Genomic DNA, 14,844 nt, shown 5'->3' with positions numbered 1-14,844 from the left:
GGTTGCGGTGGAGTGTAGAATGTTTGAGTTTAAGAGGTGTCGCAGTTGTGTGGGGCGGACTGGTTGGGCTGGGTGCTCTTTACCTTTCCGCCATTGTTCATAGGTTTATATGTAACCTTCAGCGCTGCTGACCGAGGGCCGTGCGGCTCCGTCGGCTGCCGTGGACACGATGGGCCGAAACGGCCTCCTTGTGCACTGTGAATTTCTTTATTTCTATACTCACCCCACTCACTTTAACCTACTTCCTTCTGAACTTGCACCATTTTATTCACTCAAGTTCAATCCTTGTGGGGGGCTGAATGCTAACTCTCCGGCACCTCTTCCTACCGCCCCTGGACAATGACCTCACCACCGAATATCAACCCACCATTTTCCAGACTGTCCCTGACCTCATCTCATTTGGAGATCTTCCCCACCACCACCATAGCCTCAAACCTCAGTCGTCCAACACCGAACAACCCGCCTCTACCTCCTTCTCAAGATTCATTTTTTTGGAAAGCAGGTGCTGGTAATGGTTCTGCTGTTGCCATTTACAGCTCCCATCTTTTGTTTCTTTACTTGTCCCATTATCGCCCTCTTTTGCCTTGCACCATCATGCCTTATCACAGACCTTCCCTTTTATAGGAACACAGAAATAGGGGTAGGCCATTTAGCCCCTAGAGCCTGTTCTGCCATTCAATGAGATCATGGCTGCTCTGTGACCTAACTCCATATACCTGCCTTTGCTCCATATCCCTTAATACCTTTGGTTAACAAAAATCTATCAATCTCAAAATTTAAAATTAACAATTGATCAATTGCCGTTTGCAGAAGAGAGTTACAAAATGTAACCTAACTCTAATGTTTAAGCTATGACCCCTAGTCCTAGACTCCCCAGCCAGCAGTAATAGTTTCTCTCTATCTGCCCTATCAGTTCACCTTATAGCCTGAAAACTTCAATCAAATCACCCCTTAACCTTCTAAATTACAAGGAATACAATCCTAGATTATATAATTTCTCCTTGTAATTTAACCCTTAAGAGTCCAGGTATCATTCTGTTAAATCTACGCTGCACTCCCTTAAAGGCCAATATATCGTCCTAAAGATGTGGTGCCAAGAACTGCTCACAGTACTCCAGATGTGGTCTAACCAGGGCTTTGTATAGCTGTAGCATAAAATTCTACCCACTTATATTCTAGCTTTCTACCTCATATCTGTTCTATCACTAAGACTGCCCATTTCTTCCAAGTTGTTACACCGAAAGATGCAGGTCGAGAAATTCTTCTGCACTACACACAGTCAGATTCTAGGAATTGCAGGCACAGAACATCCATGGTAACTTGGGAACTTCCTTCAGCTCTCAGAAAATTTAGCAACTTCAAACCCAAGCATTTAAACGATGCTTAGGTCTCTGAAAGGGAAGATTACAAATCGTAATTACAATTAATAATAATAATTGGGATGTTTCAAAATGGAGTTAACAGGTTTTTAAAATGGATCCCACAGTCTGTTTTTCAGACTGTGGTAAGTATGTGTGGGATGCCTTCCACAGAGGAGAAGATGTTCTAATTCATAGACCAAAGGCCTTGGGAATCAGGCACAGACACAGATAACATGGAGTTTGATTGTATAACAAGATAAGAGATAAATAAAAAGAATCATAACACCATGTATCTGGAATTACCAATTAAGGCATAAAGAAGCCAGATTGGAGGAAGCACCCTACCAATCAATCAATCAAGTATTAATCAATCAGCATGTATTAATTGTAACTTGCATAATTACGTAATGCCATCATCTGAAACTGTATAAAATAAGATGTCTCTGGCAGTTTCTTTGAGCATTCCTTCAAGGATAGCTCCCCTGCCGGCTTGTATTAATAAAAACTGCATTTACTTTAAGGCTAATGGACTCCGAGTGGTGGTTTGAAGTTAACCCTAACAGTCTCCAAGTAAAACTTTTAATGCAGGTTTTCAAAGATACAAACTGATACGTTTCAGGGCAGGTGGATCGTCTTACCTCTGGCCATTTTTCTTGAATAACATCCATAATATCATCTGTTACATCACCCTGAATTGTGATTTCATCTTCTCCTGTAACTGATGCTCCACAGGAAAACTTCTGAGCAAAGAATCTCTGTGCTTCTTTTAGTTCTATCTCTGTTTTATACAAAAAAGAGCCATTGGCAATTATACAACCAAGTTTTTGTGTTGAATTCAGGTTAAGAACATTGGCAGGAATGAAGGGCATCCATTTAATTTAGAGTTTAATCTAGCTCTGAGTCAGTTTGTTCTAAGAACATAAAAATTAGGAGGAGCAGACTCGAGCCTGTTCCGCCACTCAATGGGCCCAAGTTTCCACATGATTCGCGCCTGATTTTTTAGGAGCAACTGGTGGAGAACGGACTATTTTAGAAATCGCAATTCTCCACATTTTTTTTCTGCAGTTCTAGTCAGGTAGAACAGTTCTAGTTTAGAACAGAATTTTTTCTTCAAAAGGGGGCGTGTCTTGATTTGAAAGTTTCCAGAGTGAAAATGTACTCCAAACTAAAGTAGAATGGAGCCAGTGAAGATTTTTGTAGAACTGAAAAAACCTGTTCTACACATTAAAAAATCAGGCGCAGGTTACAAATTAGGCGTCCAGAACGAGGTGGGGGGAAAGGGAACTCATTAAATTCGACAATAAATCCTTATTTATACTTCTACAAATAAATCCAACCTGAATAAACATTTATAAGCCAAGAAAAGATTAAATAAACCATCTTCCGACCTGTGTGAAAGTGCTTCAGCCAGGGAGAATTCTGCAGACATTCGTGCCGCTGGGAGAGAGAGAGAGAGAGAGAGAGAGAGAGAGAGAGAGAGAGAGAGAGAGAGAGAGAGGGGGGGGGGAGAAGGAGAGAGAGAGGGGGGGGGGGAGAAAGAGAGAGAGAGGGGGGGGGGGAGAAAGAGAGAGAGAGGGGGGGGGGGAGAAAGAGAGAGAGAGGGGGGGGAGAAAGAGAGAGAGGGGGGGGGAAAGAGAGAGAGAGAGGGGGGGGGAAAGAGAGAGAGAGAGGGGGGGGGAAAGAGAGAGAGAGGGGGGGAAAGAGAGAGAGAGGGGAAGAGAGAGGGGGGGGAAGAGAGAGAGAGGGGGGGGGGAAAGAGAGAGAGAGGGGGGGGAAAGAGAGAGAGAGGGGGGGGGAAAGAGAGAGAGAGGGGGGGGGAAAGAGAGAGAGGGGGGGGGGAGAAAGAGAGAGAGGGGGGGGGAAAGAGAGAGAGGGGGGGGGAAAGAGAGAGAGGGGGGGGGGGGAAAGAGAGAGAGAGGGGGGGGGGAAGAGAGAGAGAGGGGGGGGAAAGAGAGAGAGAGGGGGGGGGAAAGAGAGAGAGGGGGGGGGAAAGAGAGAGAGAGAGGGGGGGGAAAGAGAGAGAGAGGGGGGGGGAAAGAGAGAGAGAGGGGGGGGAAAGAGAGAGAGAGGGGGGGGGAAAGAGAGAGAGAGGGGGGGGGAAAGAGAGAGAGAGAGGGGGGGGGAAAGAGAGAGAGAGGGGGGGGGGGGAAAGAGAGAGAGAGGGGGGGAAAGAGAGAGAGAGGGGGGGAAAGAGAGAGAGAGGGGGGGAAAGAGAGAGAGAGGGGGGAAAGAGAGAGAGAGGGGGGGAAAGAGAGAGAGAGGGGGGGAAAGAGAGAGAGAGGGGGGAAAGAGAGAGAGAGGGGGGAAAGAGAGAGAGAGGGGGGAAAGAGAGAGAGAGGGGGGAAAGAGAGAGAGAGGGGGGGAAAGAGAGAGAGAGGGGGGGAAAGAGAGAGAGAGGGGGGGAAAGAGAGAGAGAGGGGGAAGGAGGGGAAAGAGAGAGAGAGGGGGGGAAAGAGAGAGAGAGGGGGGGAAAGAGAGAGAGAGGGGGGAAAGAGAGAGAGAGGGGGGGAAAGAGAGAGAGAGGGGGAAAGAGAGAGAGAGGGGGGGAAAGAGAGAGAGAGGGGGGAAAGAGAGAGAGAGGGGGGGAAGAGAGAGAGAGGGGGGGAAAGAGAGAGAGAGGGGGGGAAAGAGAGAGAGAGGGGGAAGAGAGAGAGAGGGGGGGAAGAGAGAGAGGGGGGAAAGAGAGAGGAGGGGGGAAGAGAGAGAGTGGGGAAGGGGGAAGAGAGAGAGGGGGGGAAAGAGAGAGAGAGGGGGGGAAAGAGAGAGAGAGGGGGGGAAAGAGAAGAGAGGGGGGGGAAAGAGAGAGAGAGGGGGGAAAGAGAGAGAGAGGGGGGGAAAGAGAGAGAGAGGGGGGGAAAGAGAGAGAGAGGGGGGGAAAGAGAGAGAGAGGGGGGGAAAGAGAGAGAGAGGGGGGGAAGAGAGAGAGAGGGGGGGAAGAGAGAGAGAGGGGGAAAGAGAGAGAGGGGAGGAGAGAGAGGGGGGGAAAGAGAGAGAGAGGGGGGGAAAGAGAGGGAAAGAGAGAGGGGGGGGGGAAGAGAGAGCGGGGGGGGGGGGTCGGGTCAGTCGGGGGGGGGGGGTGGGGGGAGGGAAGAGAGCGGGTCTCGGGTCGGGTCGGGGGGTGTTGGGTCTCGGGTCGGGGCGGGGGAGCGGCGGGTGTCGGGTCGGGGAGCGGGTGTCGGGTCGGGTCCGGGGGGGGGGGGGGGGGAAGAGCGGGTGTCGGGTCGGGGCGGGGCGGGGAGCGGGTGTCGGGTTGGGTCGGGGGGAGGGAGCGAGTGTCGGGTCTGGTCGGGCGGGGAGCAGGAGCTGGCCTTGGGAGGAGACTCATTCAAGCAGCCCCAGTGAGGCCATTGGGCCAGGGCTAGGGGCTGCGTGCTTCGGGCCCCTCCTACACAGTTCGGCGCCTGGAGCTACTGCACTTGCGTGCCGACTGTAGCGCGCATGTGCAGAGGTCCCGGCACTGTTTTCAGCGCCGGGACCTGGCTCCGCCCCCCGCACAGCTCGTGCTGGCTGCGCCGACGGCCACAGGACCTGTAAGTAGGTGGAGAATACCGAGGATTTTTTTTTAGGCGCCGTTTTAGGCGCGAAAAACGGGCGCCCAGCTCGGAGGGGCACCTGTTTTTTTTCTTGTGGAAACTTGGGCCCAATAAGATCATGGCTGATCATCGACTGCAACTCCACTTTCCCACCCATATTAAATTATGAATTTTAGACCGGGGAAAAGCAAGCTATAGTAAATAGGAAAGGATACAACCTGTGGAATATCCCCATTCATATTTTTCATGCTCCCCATAATGCAAGAAAAAGTCAAAAGTAAAACAAAGTAACATTAAATACTTGCCGAAAGTTGCAAGGCCGCAGACTCTCGTTACATATTTCTTTTTTGCTCTTGGAATTTTGGCTATTGTAACCTTTTGGGGTGCTGTCTTCTTTTTTTGTTTAATTATACCTCTGCCACCTTAAAAATAATATTTTAACATTTATTTAGAACATATTTGTCAAAATAGCACACAATCCCTCAGGCTTTTCTTGCTTTGCATAGATCACACGTGGTAATTTAACAAGCATACAAAGAAAGTCTGACATATTTTTGAGATGATCACAGTTATGGAATTATGTTCTGCATCTTCATTTGACATTTAAAGTTATACATATTGCCACTCAAGAAGTCGGCTTCCATGTGTAAAGCACACTGTGTACATCATATATTAACTAAACATATTTAAAGGCCAGGAGTATGACACATTGGTGATCTTTGTTGAATTTCTAAACTACTTTTTAAAAAGAAAATGGAGATGAATGAAGAATATTTCATGCAAAATTTCTTTTGAAGGAGTCAACATATCCAGAACTTCTGTAATGCCGTAAAAAATAATTTATTGTAAGTTCACATGAATTGTTGTGCAGTCCCAAATACAAGAACATAAGAAATAGGAGTAGGCCATTCGGCCCTTCGAGCCTGCTCCACCATTCAAGATCACGGCTGATCCTTCTATCTCAATTCCACTTTCCCGCACTACCCCCATATCCCGTGATTCCCATAGTATCCAAAAATCTAACGATCTCGGTGTTGAATATACTAAATGTTGAACCTCTTCAGCATTGGATGTGAGGGAGCCGGCTGAGTGGCGAAGAGGTTTGACATCGTATGTGTGGAAGGGTTGCTGGTGACTGTGGGCACAAGAGCCATTGGCCTCAGCTGTCCTGGTCTAAATGCACGCAAATGAGAGAGAGAGAGATATATCCGCAGGCTTGTCTCTTGGGCTTGCATTATAACTTTAGCAACATAAAATTCAGATATAGTAACACGGTGAATAAGAGCTGCCTTCTGCCAACAATCCCCATTTGTGATGCCATCAGATTAAGTGACAATTAGATAAAAATTCTCCTTGAATCTTGACAATTGGAAAATGTGTGGAAGCCTATAACATTTGATTCAGAATTATTTTCTTTGTGAGTTTTGTTTTGCAGAGATGTTGCTGCAGTCTTCCACGGGTTAACACATTAGCTGTGATATTTAACAGGAAGCCAAAGTAGCTGCAGAACAGAAAACCGAGTCAGAATACAGCTGTCTTAAGGTGACCATATCCAAATAGGAAATGATATGTTTTGACATTAATGTAAGAATGTAAAATTTTTTTTTTTGAGATGTGGGCATCGCTAGCAAGGTATTTATCTCGAGGTGGTGATAGCGAGTCACCTTCTTGAACCGCTGCAATTCTTGTGGTGAAGGTACTCCCACAGTACTGTTAAGGAGTTGAGTTCCATTTGCAACTCCTCAGAAAATGAAGCAGTCCATGCCTGCATACAACAAGACCTGGCGACATTCAGACTTGGGCTGATAAGGGGCAAGTAACATTCGCACTACACAAGTGGCAAGCAATGACCATAAGAACATAAGAAATAGAAACAGGAGTAGACCGTATGGCCCCTCGAGCCTGCTCCGCCATTCAATAAGATCATACTCAGCTCCACTTCCCTGCCCACTTCCCATAACCCCTTATCGTTTAAGAAACTGTCTATTTCTGACTTAAATGTATTCAATGTCCCAGCTTCCACAGCTCTCTGAGGCAGTGAATTCTACAGATTTACAACCCTCAGAGAAGAAATTTCTCGACATCTCTGTTTTAGACCATCTCCAACAAGATTTTGACCCAACAATGAAGGAACGGCGATATATTTCCAAGTCATGATGGTGTGTGACTTGGAGGGAAAGTTGCAGGTGATGGTGCTCCCATGCCCCTGCTGCCCATATCCTTCTAGATGGTAGAGGTTGCGGGTTTGGGAAGTGCTGCAAAGAGTCCGCGGCGAGTTGCTGCAGTGCATCTTATAGATGGTGCACACTACAGCCACGGTGGTGGAGGGAGTGAATGTTGAAGGTGGTGGATGGGGTGCCAATCGAGTGGGCTGCTTTGTCCTGGATGGTGTCGAATTTCTTGTGTGTTGTTGGAGCTGCACTCATCTAGGCAAGTGGAGAGTACACTCCTGACTCGTGTCTTGTAGATGGTGGAAAGGCTTTAGGGAGTCAGGAGGTGAGACACTCGCCGCAGAATACCCAGCCTCTGATCTGCTCTTGTTGCCACAGTATTTATGCGGTTGGTCCAGTTAAGTTTCTGGTCAATGGTGACCCCCAGGACATTGATGGTAGGAGATTCGGCGATGGTAAAGCATTTGAAATCAAGGGCAGGTGGTTAGACTCTTGCTTGTTGGAGATGGTCTAAAACAGAGATGAGGAGAAATTTCTTCTCTGAGGGTTGTAAATCTGTGGAATTCACTGCCTCAGAGAGCTGTGGAAACTGGGACATTGAATAAATTTCAGACAGAAATAGACAGTTTCTTAAACGATAAGGGGATAAGGGGTTAAGGGGATAAGGGGTTATGGGGAGCGGGCGGGGAAGTGGAGCGGAGTCCATGATCAGATCAGCCATGATCTTATTGAATGGCGGAGCAGGCTCGAGGGGCCATACGGCCTACTCCTGTTCCTATTTCTTATGTTCTTATGGTCATTGCTTGGCACTTGTGTAGTACGAATGTTACTTGCCCCTTATCAGCCCAAGTCTGAATGTCGCCAGGTCTTGTTGTACGCGGGCATGGACTGCTTCATTTTCTGAGGAGTTGCAAATGGAACTGAATACTGCAATCATCAGCAAACATCCCCACTTCTGACCTTATGATGGAGGGAAGGTCATTGTTGAAGCAGCTGTAGGTAATCAACTGGTTACTAATAATTGCACCAGTTACTGGATGGTTTCCTGGCCCCCAAAACTCCCATAGCCTCTGGTACCTGTAGCTGCTCAGTTAGATCTGTGCTACTGGTAGAAAAAAAATCAAAAAAGTCTGGAATGCAGGCAATAGGGCATGAGAGCACTTGGAAAGGGCAAATAAAGTTTGTGTACCTGATAGAATGTGTTCAATAATCTGCATACATGGGGAATATATTAAAATTCTAAAAATATTTTTGGGTGGACAGTTACAATTAAATTCAATGAATGTTTCAAATTACTTACATATTTAGGAAAGTGATCTGCTATACCAGTAATGCACATTGAACTGTTAAAATGTCCATCTCACCCAGTAACCATTATATAATTCTATAACCATGATATGACTCTTATTCCCATCAATTACTTAACTAAGGACCAGTCACATTCCTTGCAAAAATTTAAGCTAATGAGATAGGTACTTAGTTAAGTTAGACTTGCAGAAATACTTAAAGGCAAGTACATTTTTTGAAAAATTCAGCTTCAATGGCTAACTAAGATAGAGTGCTAAATGCAGTTCGTTCCCACAAATCAGGCTATTTTTTTTAAATTATGAAAATGAAAATAAAAACACAGTAACCTCGTCTTTGTTTCTTCTTTTCTTCTTCCTCTCCTACTGACGGCTCACCCCCTCCTGCATCTTGCTGTGGGCATTGATCTGTTTTTTAAAAAAATTGAAGTAATCTGTTGAATTCTTATTGAAAATGAGAAACAAGGGCTAACCATGATGAAAGCAGATGATTTATAAAAATAATTTCAGATATAGGTCCCCGATTTTCATTCATACACCTTGTGGCATGGTCTCGCTGGTCAAGACTGCTCATGTAACGGGCAGTAAATGAAAACAAACATTAAATAACTACTTTCATCAGAGGAAGGTGAAAGTAGAAGTATAGGAGTTTCAGAAGATTGGGAAGAGCCACTGTTGGAACTAAAGATTCAAAAATATACTCTTACAAAAGTTACTGTACTATAAATAGAAGTCACCAGGTCCAGATGTTATGCATCCCAGAACACTGAAGGAGGTTGGGGAAGATGTATTAGTTGTAAACGGGAATTATGCCAATGAACTAGAGGATAGCAAATGTTACACCCCCATTCAAGAAAGGGAAAAGGATAAACCAGGAAATTCTAGGCCTATTAGTCTTGCCTCTGCTGTGGGTAAACTTCTAGAGTTATAATATGGGATGAATTAGTGCACACTTGGGCTAATCAGGAACAGTCAACATAGATCTGAAAGGGTCAGGTCATGCTTGACTAAGTTAATTGAATTTTTTTTGGAGAAAATTACAGGATGTATAACTAAGGGACTCTGATGGACATTGTATGTACATTCAAAAGGTATTTGATAAGGTGCAATTTGAAATTGAAAACAAAGACACTATTAAGGTGATAAAGGGATTGGTATAGGCCAGAAACCCAAGAGGATTAAATAGATGTTTTTCAGATTGGCAGGATGTGACAAATGGTGCTACCCAGGAATCTGTGCAGTGTCTTTTGTTTTCCTTTTATATGAATTATTTGGCCATAGATACAAGGAGGCGTTATATTGAAGTTTGATGAACAACCCATGTTAGGGAGCATGGCAAATTGTGAGGAAGAATATAGGAAAACATAAACAGGTTAGTAGAGCAGAAGATAGGTGACAGTGCAGTTCAATGCAGAGAATTGGAAAATGAGCAGTGAAAGGAGATAAGTTTCAAGACTCAAATTAGAGGAATGGAAAGATCTAGGCTAGACCGGCAGCACACTGCACTTTTTTTGTGGAGCGAGCATTACTGTTACTCCTGGATCCAGAAATGAAACGTTAAAAGTTTTGTGGCCATTTCTTGAGCGGCCCACAGTGTACCTTTAAGGATCACTTGTTAGGCCATTCAAGACCTGGTAAACACTGCACATTTGTACATGAATTTTGCACCATTGTTAGGAGACCGATTCGCATATGCAAGGCGCCTAAAGCCTGTTGCAGGCGGGCAGGGACACCAAAAAGGTGCCTGCTTCGGCTCACTTACAGGGCAGATTTGACACGGGAGGTCACAACCTGAAATGTGCAGGACCAGAAACCCAACAACTTTCCATGGCTTCATTTTATGCCTGAGAAACAGGCGAAAGCCAAGTTGAATTTCTCCCCATAGAATATAACAGTCAAGATACAATTATGAATCTATATAAAATCTTAGTAAGGGTACTGTTGGAAGATTATGTGCAGTTTGAGCTCCACATTATAGAAAGGATGTTGATGCAACAGAGGATGAAAACTAAGAGACTGGTTAGGAAAACACCATGTTTCTATGTTCCAAGATCTAAGTAATCTATATAGTTGATCTGTGATAAACATCCTTTTGCACTACATATCTATTTTGGGTACCAGTCTGATCAAATTGACGATTCAGAAAAGACAAAAAAAAATCAAGATTGGTTTTGGGTTATTTGTTACAATGGAGTTAGACCTTATTAATAAGAATAAATTTTACATACTATAGCTATAAAAGATGCACCAGCAGAGGTTCCATCGAGTAATGGTATTACAGATACTAAGTCACAGTTTATTCCGTTAATCAACAACGTTGAAATAAACTTTCCATGGCTTCACGTGTCAAAGTGACCAGCTATTTCCTGAACACGAAAGTCAGGTTTTACATTACGTATAGAGAAAAGAATGGTTATTTTGTACTAGAAGCACAATATTCTCCATAAATAATGCAGTCTCTGTTGAAATGCACAATGTTATACGAGTCATTTCATTCTTGGTACAATGTTATAGAAACATAGAAAATAGGAGCAATAGTAGGCCATTCGGCCCTTCGAGTCTGCACCTCCATTCAATATGATCATGGCTGATCCTCTATCTCAACACCATATTCCCACTTTTTCCCCATACCACTTGATGCCTTTTGTTTCTAGAAATCTATCAATCTCCCTCTTAAATATATTCAGTGACTTGGCCACCACAGGTTCACCGCCCTTATAGAAACATAGAAAATAGGTGCAGGAGTAGGCCATTTGAGCCTGCACCACCATTCAATATGATCATAACTGATCATGCAACTTCAGTACCCCATTCCTGCTTTCTCTCCATACCCTTTGATCCCTTTAGCCGTAAGGGTCACATCTAGTTCCCTTTTGAATATATCTAACGAACTGGCCTCAACAACTTTCTATGGTAGAGAATTCCACAGGTTCACAATTCTCTGAGTTAAGAAGTTTCTCCTCATCTCGGTCCTAAATAGCTTGCCCCTTATCCTTAGACTATGTCCCCTGGTTCTGGACTTCCCCAACATCGGGAACATTCTTCCTGTATCTAACCTGTCCAATCCCATCAGAATTTTATATGTTTCTATGAGATCCCCTCTCATTCTTCTAAATTCCAGTGAATATAAGCCTAGTCGATCCAGTCTTTCTTCATTTGTCAGTCCTGCCTTCCCGGGAATCAGTCTGGTGAACCTTCGCTGCACTCCCTCAATAGCAAGAATGTCCTTCCTCAGATCAGGAGACCAAAACTGTACACAATATTCAAGGTATGGCCTCACCAAGGCCCTGTACAACTGTAGTAAGACCTCCCTGCTCCTATACTCAAATCCTCTCGCTTTGAAGGCCAACATGCTATTTGCCTTCTTCACCGCCTGCTGTACCTGCATGCCAACTTTCAATGACTGATATACCATGACACCCAGGTCTCTTTGCGCCTCCTCTTTTCCTAATCTGTCACCATTCAGATAATATTATGCCTTCTTGTTTTTGCCACCAAAGTGGATAACCTCACATTTATCTACATTATACGGCATCTGCCATGCATTTGCCCACTCACCTAACCTGTCCAAGTCACCCTGTAGCCTCTTAGCATCCTCCTCACAGCTCACACTGCCACCCAACTTAGTGTCATCTGCAAACTTGGAGCTATTACATTAATGATTTTAGACAAAGGAATTGAATGTATATTGTAACTAGCTGGGGTCCCAGTACTGAACCTTGCAGTACCCCACTAGTCACGGTCTGCCATTTTGAAAAGGACCCGTTTATTCTTACTCTTTGCTTCCTGTCTACCAACCAGTTCTCTATCCATGTCAATACATGACCCTCAATACCATATGCTTTAATTTTGCACACTAATCTCTTGTGTGGGACCTTGTCAAAAGCCTTTTGAAAGTCCAAATACACCACATCCACTGGTTCGCCCTTGTCCACTCTACTAGTTACATCCTCAAAAAATTCTAGGAGATTTGTCAAGCATGATTTCCCTTTCATAAATCCATGCTGACTTGGACCGATCTTGTCACTGCTTTCCAAATGCGCTCCTCTTACATCTTTAATAATTGATTCCAACATTTTCCCCACTAGCGATGTCTGGCTAACCAGTTTATAATTCCCTGTTTTCTCTCTCCCTCCTTTTTCAAAAGTGGGGTTACATTAGCTACCTCCAATCCATAGGAACTGATCCAGAGTCTATAGAATGTTGGAAAATGACCACCAATGCATCCACTATTTCTAGGGCCACTTCCTTAAGTACTCTGGGATGCAGACTATCAGGCCCTGGGGATTTATCGGCCTTCAATCCCATCAATTTCCCTATCACAATTTCCTGACTAATAAGGATTTCCTTCAGTTCCTCCTTCTCGCTAGACCCTCGGTCCCCTATTATTTTCGGGAGATTATTCGTGTCTTCCTTAGTGAAGACAGAACCAAAGTATTTGTTGAATTGGTCTGCTATTTCCTTGTTCCCCATTATGAATTCACCTGATTCTGACTGCAAGGGACCTACATTAGTCTTCACTAATCTTTCTCTTCACATATCTATAGAAGCTTTTGCAGTCAGTTTTTATGTTCCCTGCAAGCTTACTCTATTTTCCCCCTCCTAATTAAACCTTTTGTCCTCCTCTGCTGAATTCTAAATTTCTCCCAGTCCTCAGGTTTGCTGCTTTTTCTGGCCAATTTATATGCCTCTTCTTTGGATTGGTGAAAATGCAGTTTAAAAAAAGAAATTAAACTCTTTTCACCTTTGTTTTAAAACAAATACATAGCAGTTAAAAAAAAAATTACCACATTTTTTTCACTGAATTGGTCTATGATTTTTCGCTCTGATTGTTGCGTCTCCCAGGCTGTTGGATGGGGGCACTGGGGACAATGATGCTCAGTTGCAGCATGATAGCATGGGACAGGCTCAATGGACAAGCTGGTCCTTTCCAGTCTGTCATTTTTCTCACTTTACCTTTTGTTTAAGCCAGAGTAACATATTATTGTGACTGGAGGTAGTATGGCCAGGGAATACCTTAAAATGTAACAGCACTGCAGGAGAATGTAGAGCTGAATTAATACCTCCCCAGGGGATGCTGTACACATCACATGGACCACTAATAAGATGGTAGGAAAATGATGTTCTGTTGCAAAATACAGAATGAACTTAATTCTGCAGCTTCCCAGAAGACTCAGCATGCACATCCTGAAGCATACACCGAAATATATTATACAAGATTTTTTTTCCTTTTGTTACCTATACTTAGTTTTGCAAATTCCTCTGGGCAATTCTTTTCCAGCCATTGTCTGCACTTGGTATACTGGGGCATGTATTCACAATACTGTAAGAAAGCACATGTATATAATCATTGGAAGAACATAACTGAGTTCATGAATGTTTCCCTTTCAGAGAGACTTTCTTTCTGTCTATCACTGCAAGTCTTGAAGGATAAATTATGTATACCTGTACAAGTAAACAATGTTGACAGTGTGACAAAAAATATACTAATAAACATTGGTCTACCATCAGTGTGGCACATTAGACAGTACCATATAACCCTGGGAAGAACCAATGGATGCTGCAACTTATGAGAGTCAGAGTAGCAGATTATGCCAAAACTCATAAATGAGGTCCTTGGGCTAATATTCTGCTACTGCCTCACCAGTTTGATTCAAGTGTGACTAATAGGATTCAGAATGTATTGCACAACAGCCAGAGTACAACTTAAGTCCGGTTGATTTTCATTTTTGATATGGTGTGGATTTATGGATTAGGAACTGGACTGAAATAACATTTGAGTTACTGTATAGAGTTTTACAGTGTTGTTTGCACTTTTTAATTTGCGCTATGGGTAGGTAGAGGCTTTAAAATGACCACTCATTGATGATGTGTTCCCCAGAATTAAACATCTGGGCTAGTGTAACAGGAACTCAAAATTCAACTGGGATTTTGTTTGGTCTCAACACAAGATCAGATGAAATAAATTACTGCAAGAACATTAAAGTCACCTTTGGGCTGATTATGTACGAGGGCTCTTCTGAACACTCGTTATTAGTTTCCCCATTAAGCTAGATCAGAAGCCGTGATGAAGGAAGAAACAGAGCAGCAAACAGCACTGTAAACCATCATTTACTATAAAGCAATGAAAAGTCACAACCTAATTGGGGATCCTGCTATAACTTATTAGCGTTTATGGATGTTGACGTTTTAGGCAACCGTGCCCTCCCCTCACCACTTAGTCAGTACAATTGTTCCAAAATTTTGGAAATCTGCATGTCTTAAACAAATATCTGCCATCTCAGATTCAGTAGAGCACAGTTATCGATGTTCTAAAAAGTTATTAAGATTCCACATCGCCTGCTTACTACTCAATGGTGTAAGCTTTAAAAGGAACATTGCTGACCCCCTAGTGACAGAAAATAGGCAACGTAGATGACCACAAGAAATACATCAGTATAAATTAACATGGTAACAATGAGTTGTGAATGAATGC

The 14,844-nt window shown here is 43.9% G+C and overlaps 1 protein-coding gene across 1 annotated transcript in view; it reads right to left on the bottom strand.

Annotated features, from left to right (window-relative positions):
• The window catches only part of denr (density-regulated protein), a 41,705-nt gene that overhangs the window by 12,738 nt on the left and 14,123 nt on the right, over positions 1–14,844 (bottom strand). The window contains exons 4-7 of the mRNA XM_070886336.1: positions 13,608–13,692; positions 8,700–8,777; positions 5,200–5,316; positions 2,000–2,139 (exon numbers count right to left, since the gene is read on the bottom strand). Of these exons, the coding sequence (XP_070742437.1) occupies positions 2,000–2,139; positions 5,200–5,316; positions 8,700–8,777; positions 13,608–13,692 (420 nt within the window). The remainder of the gene's footprint in view (positions 1–1,999; positions 2,140–5,199; positions 5,317–8,699; positions 8,778–13,607; positions 13,693–14,844) is intronic.

Source organism: Pristiophorus japonicus, chromosome 8 (genome assembly GCF_044704955.1).
Source record: "Pristiophorus japonicus isolate sPriJap1 chromosome 8, sPriJap1.hap1, whole genome shotgun sequence".
NCBI lineage: Eukaryota > Metazoa > Chordata > Chondrichthyes > Pristiophoridae > Pristiophorus > Pristiophorus japonicus.
Note: the sequence above shows the minus strand (reverse complement) of the source record. Positions and strands in the feature narration are given on the sequence as shown.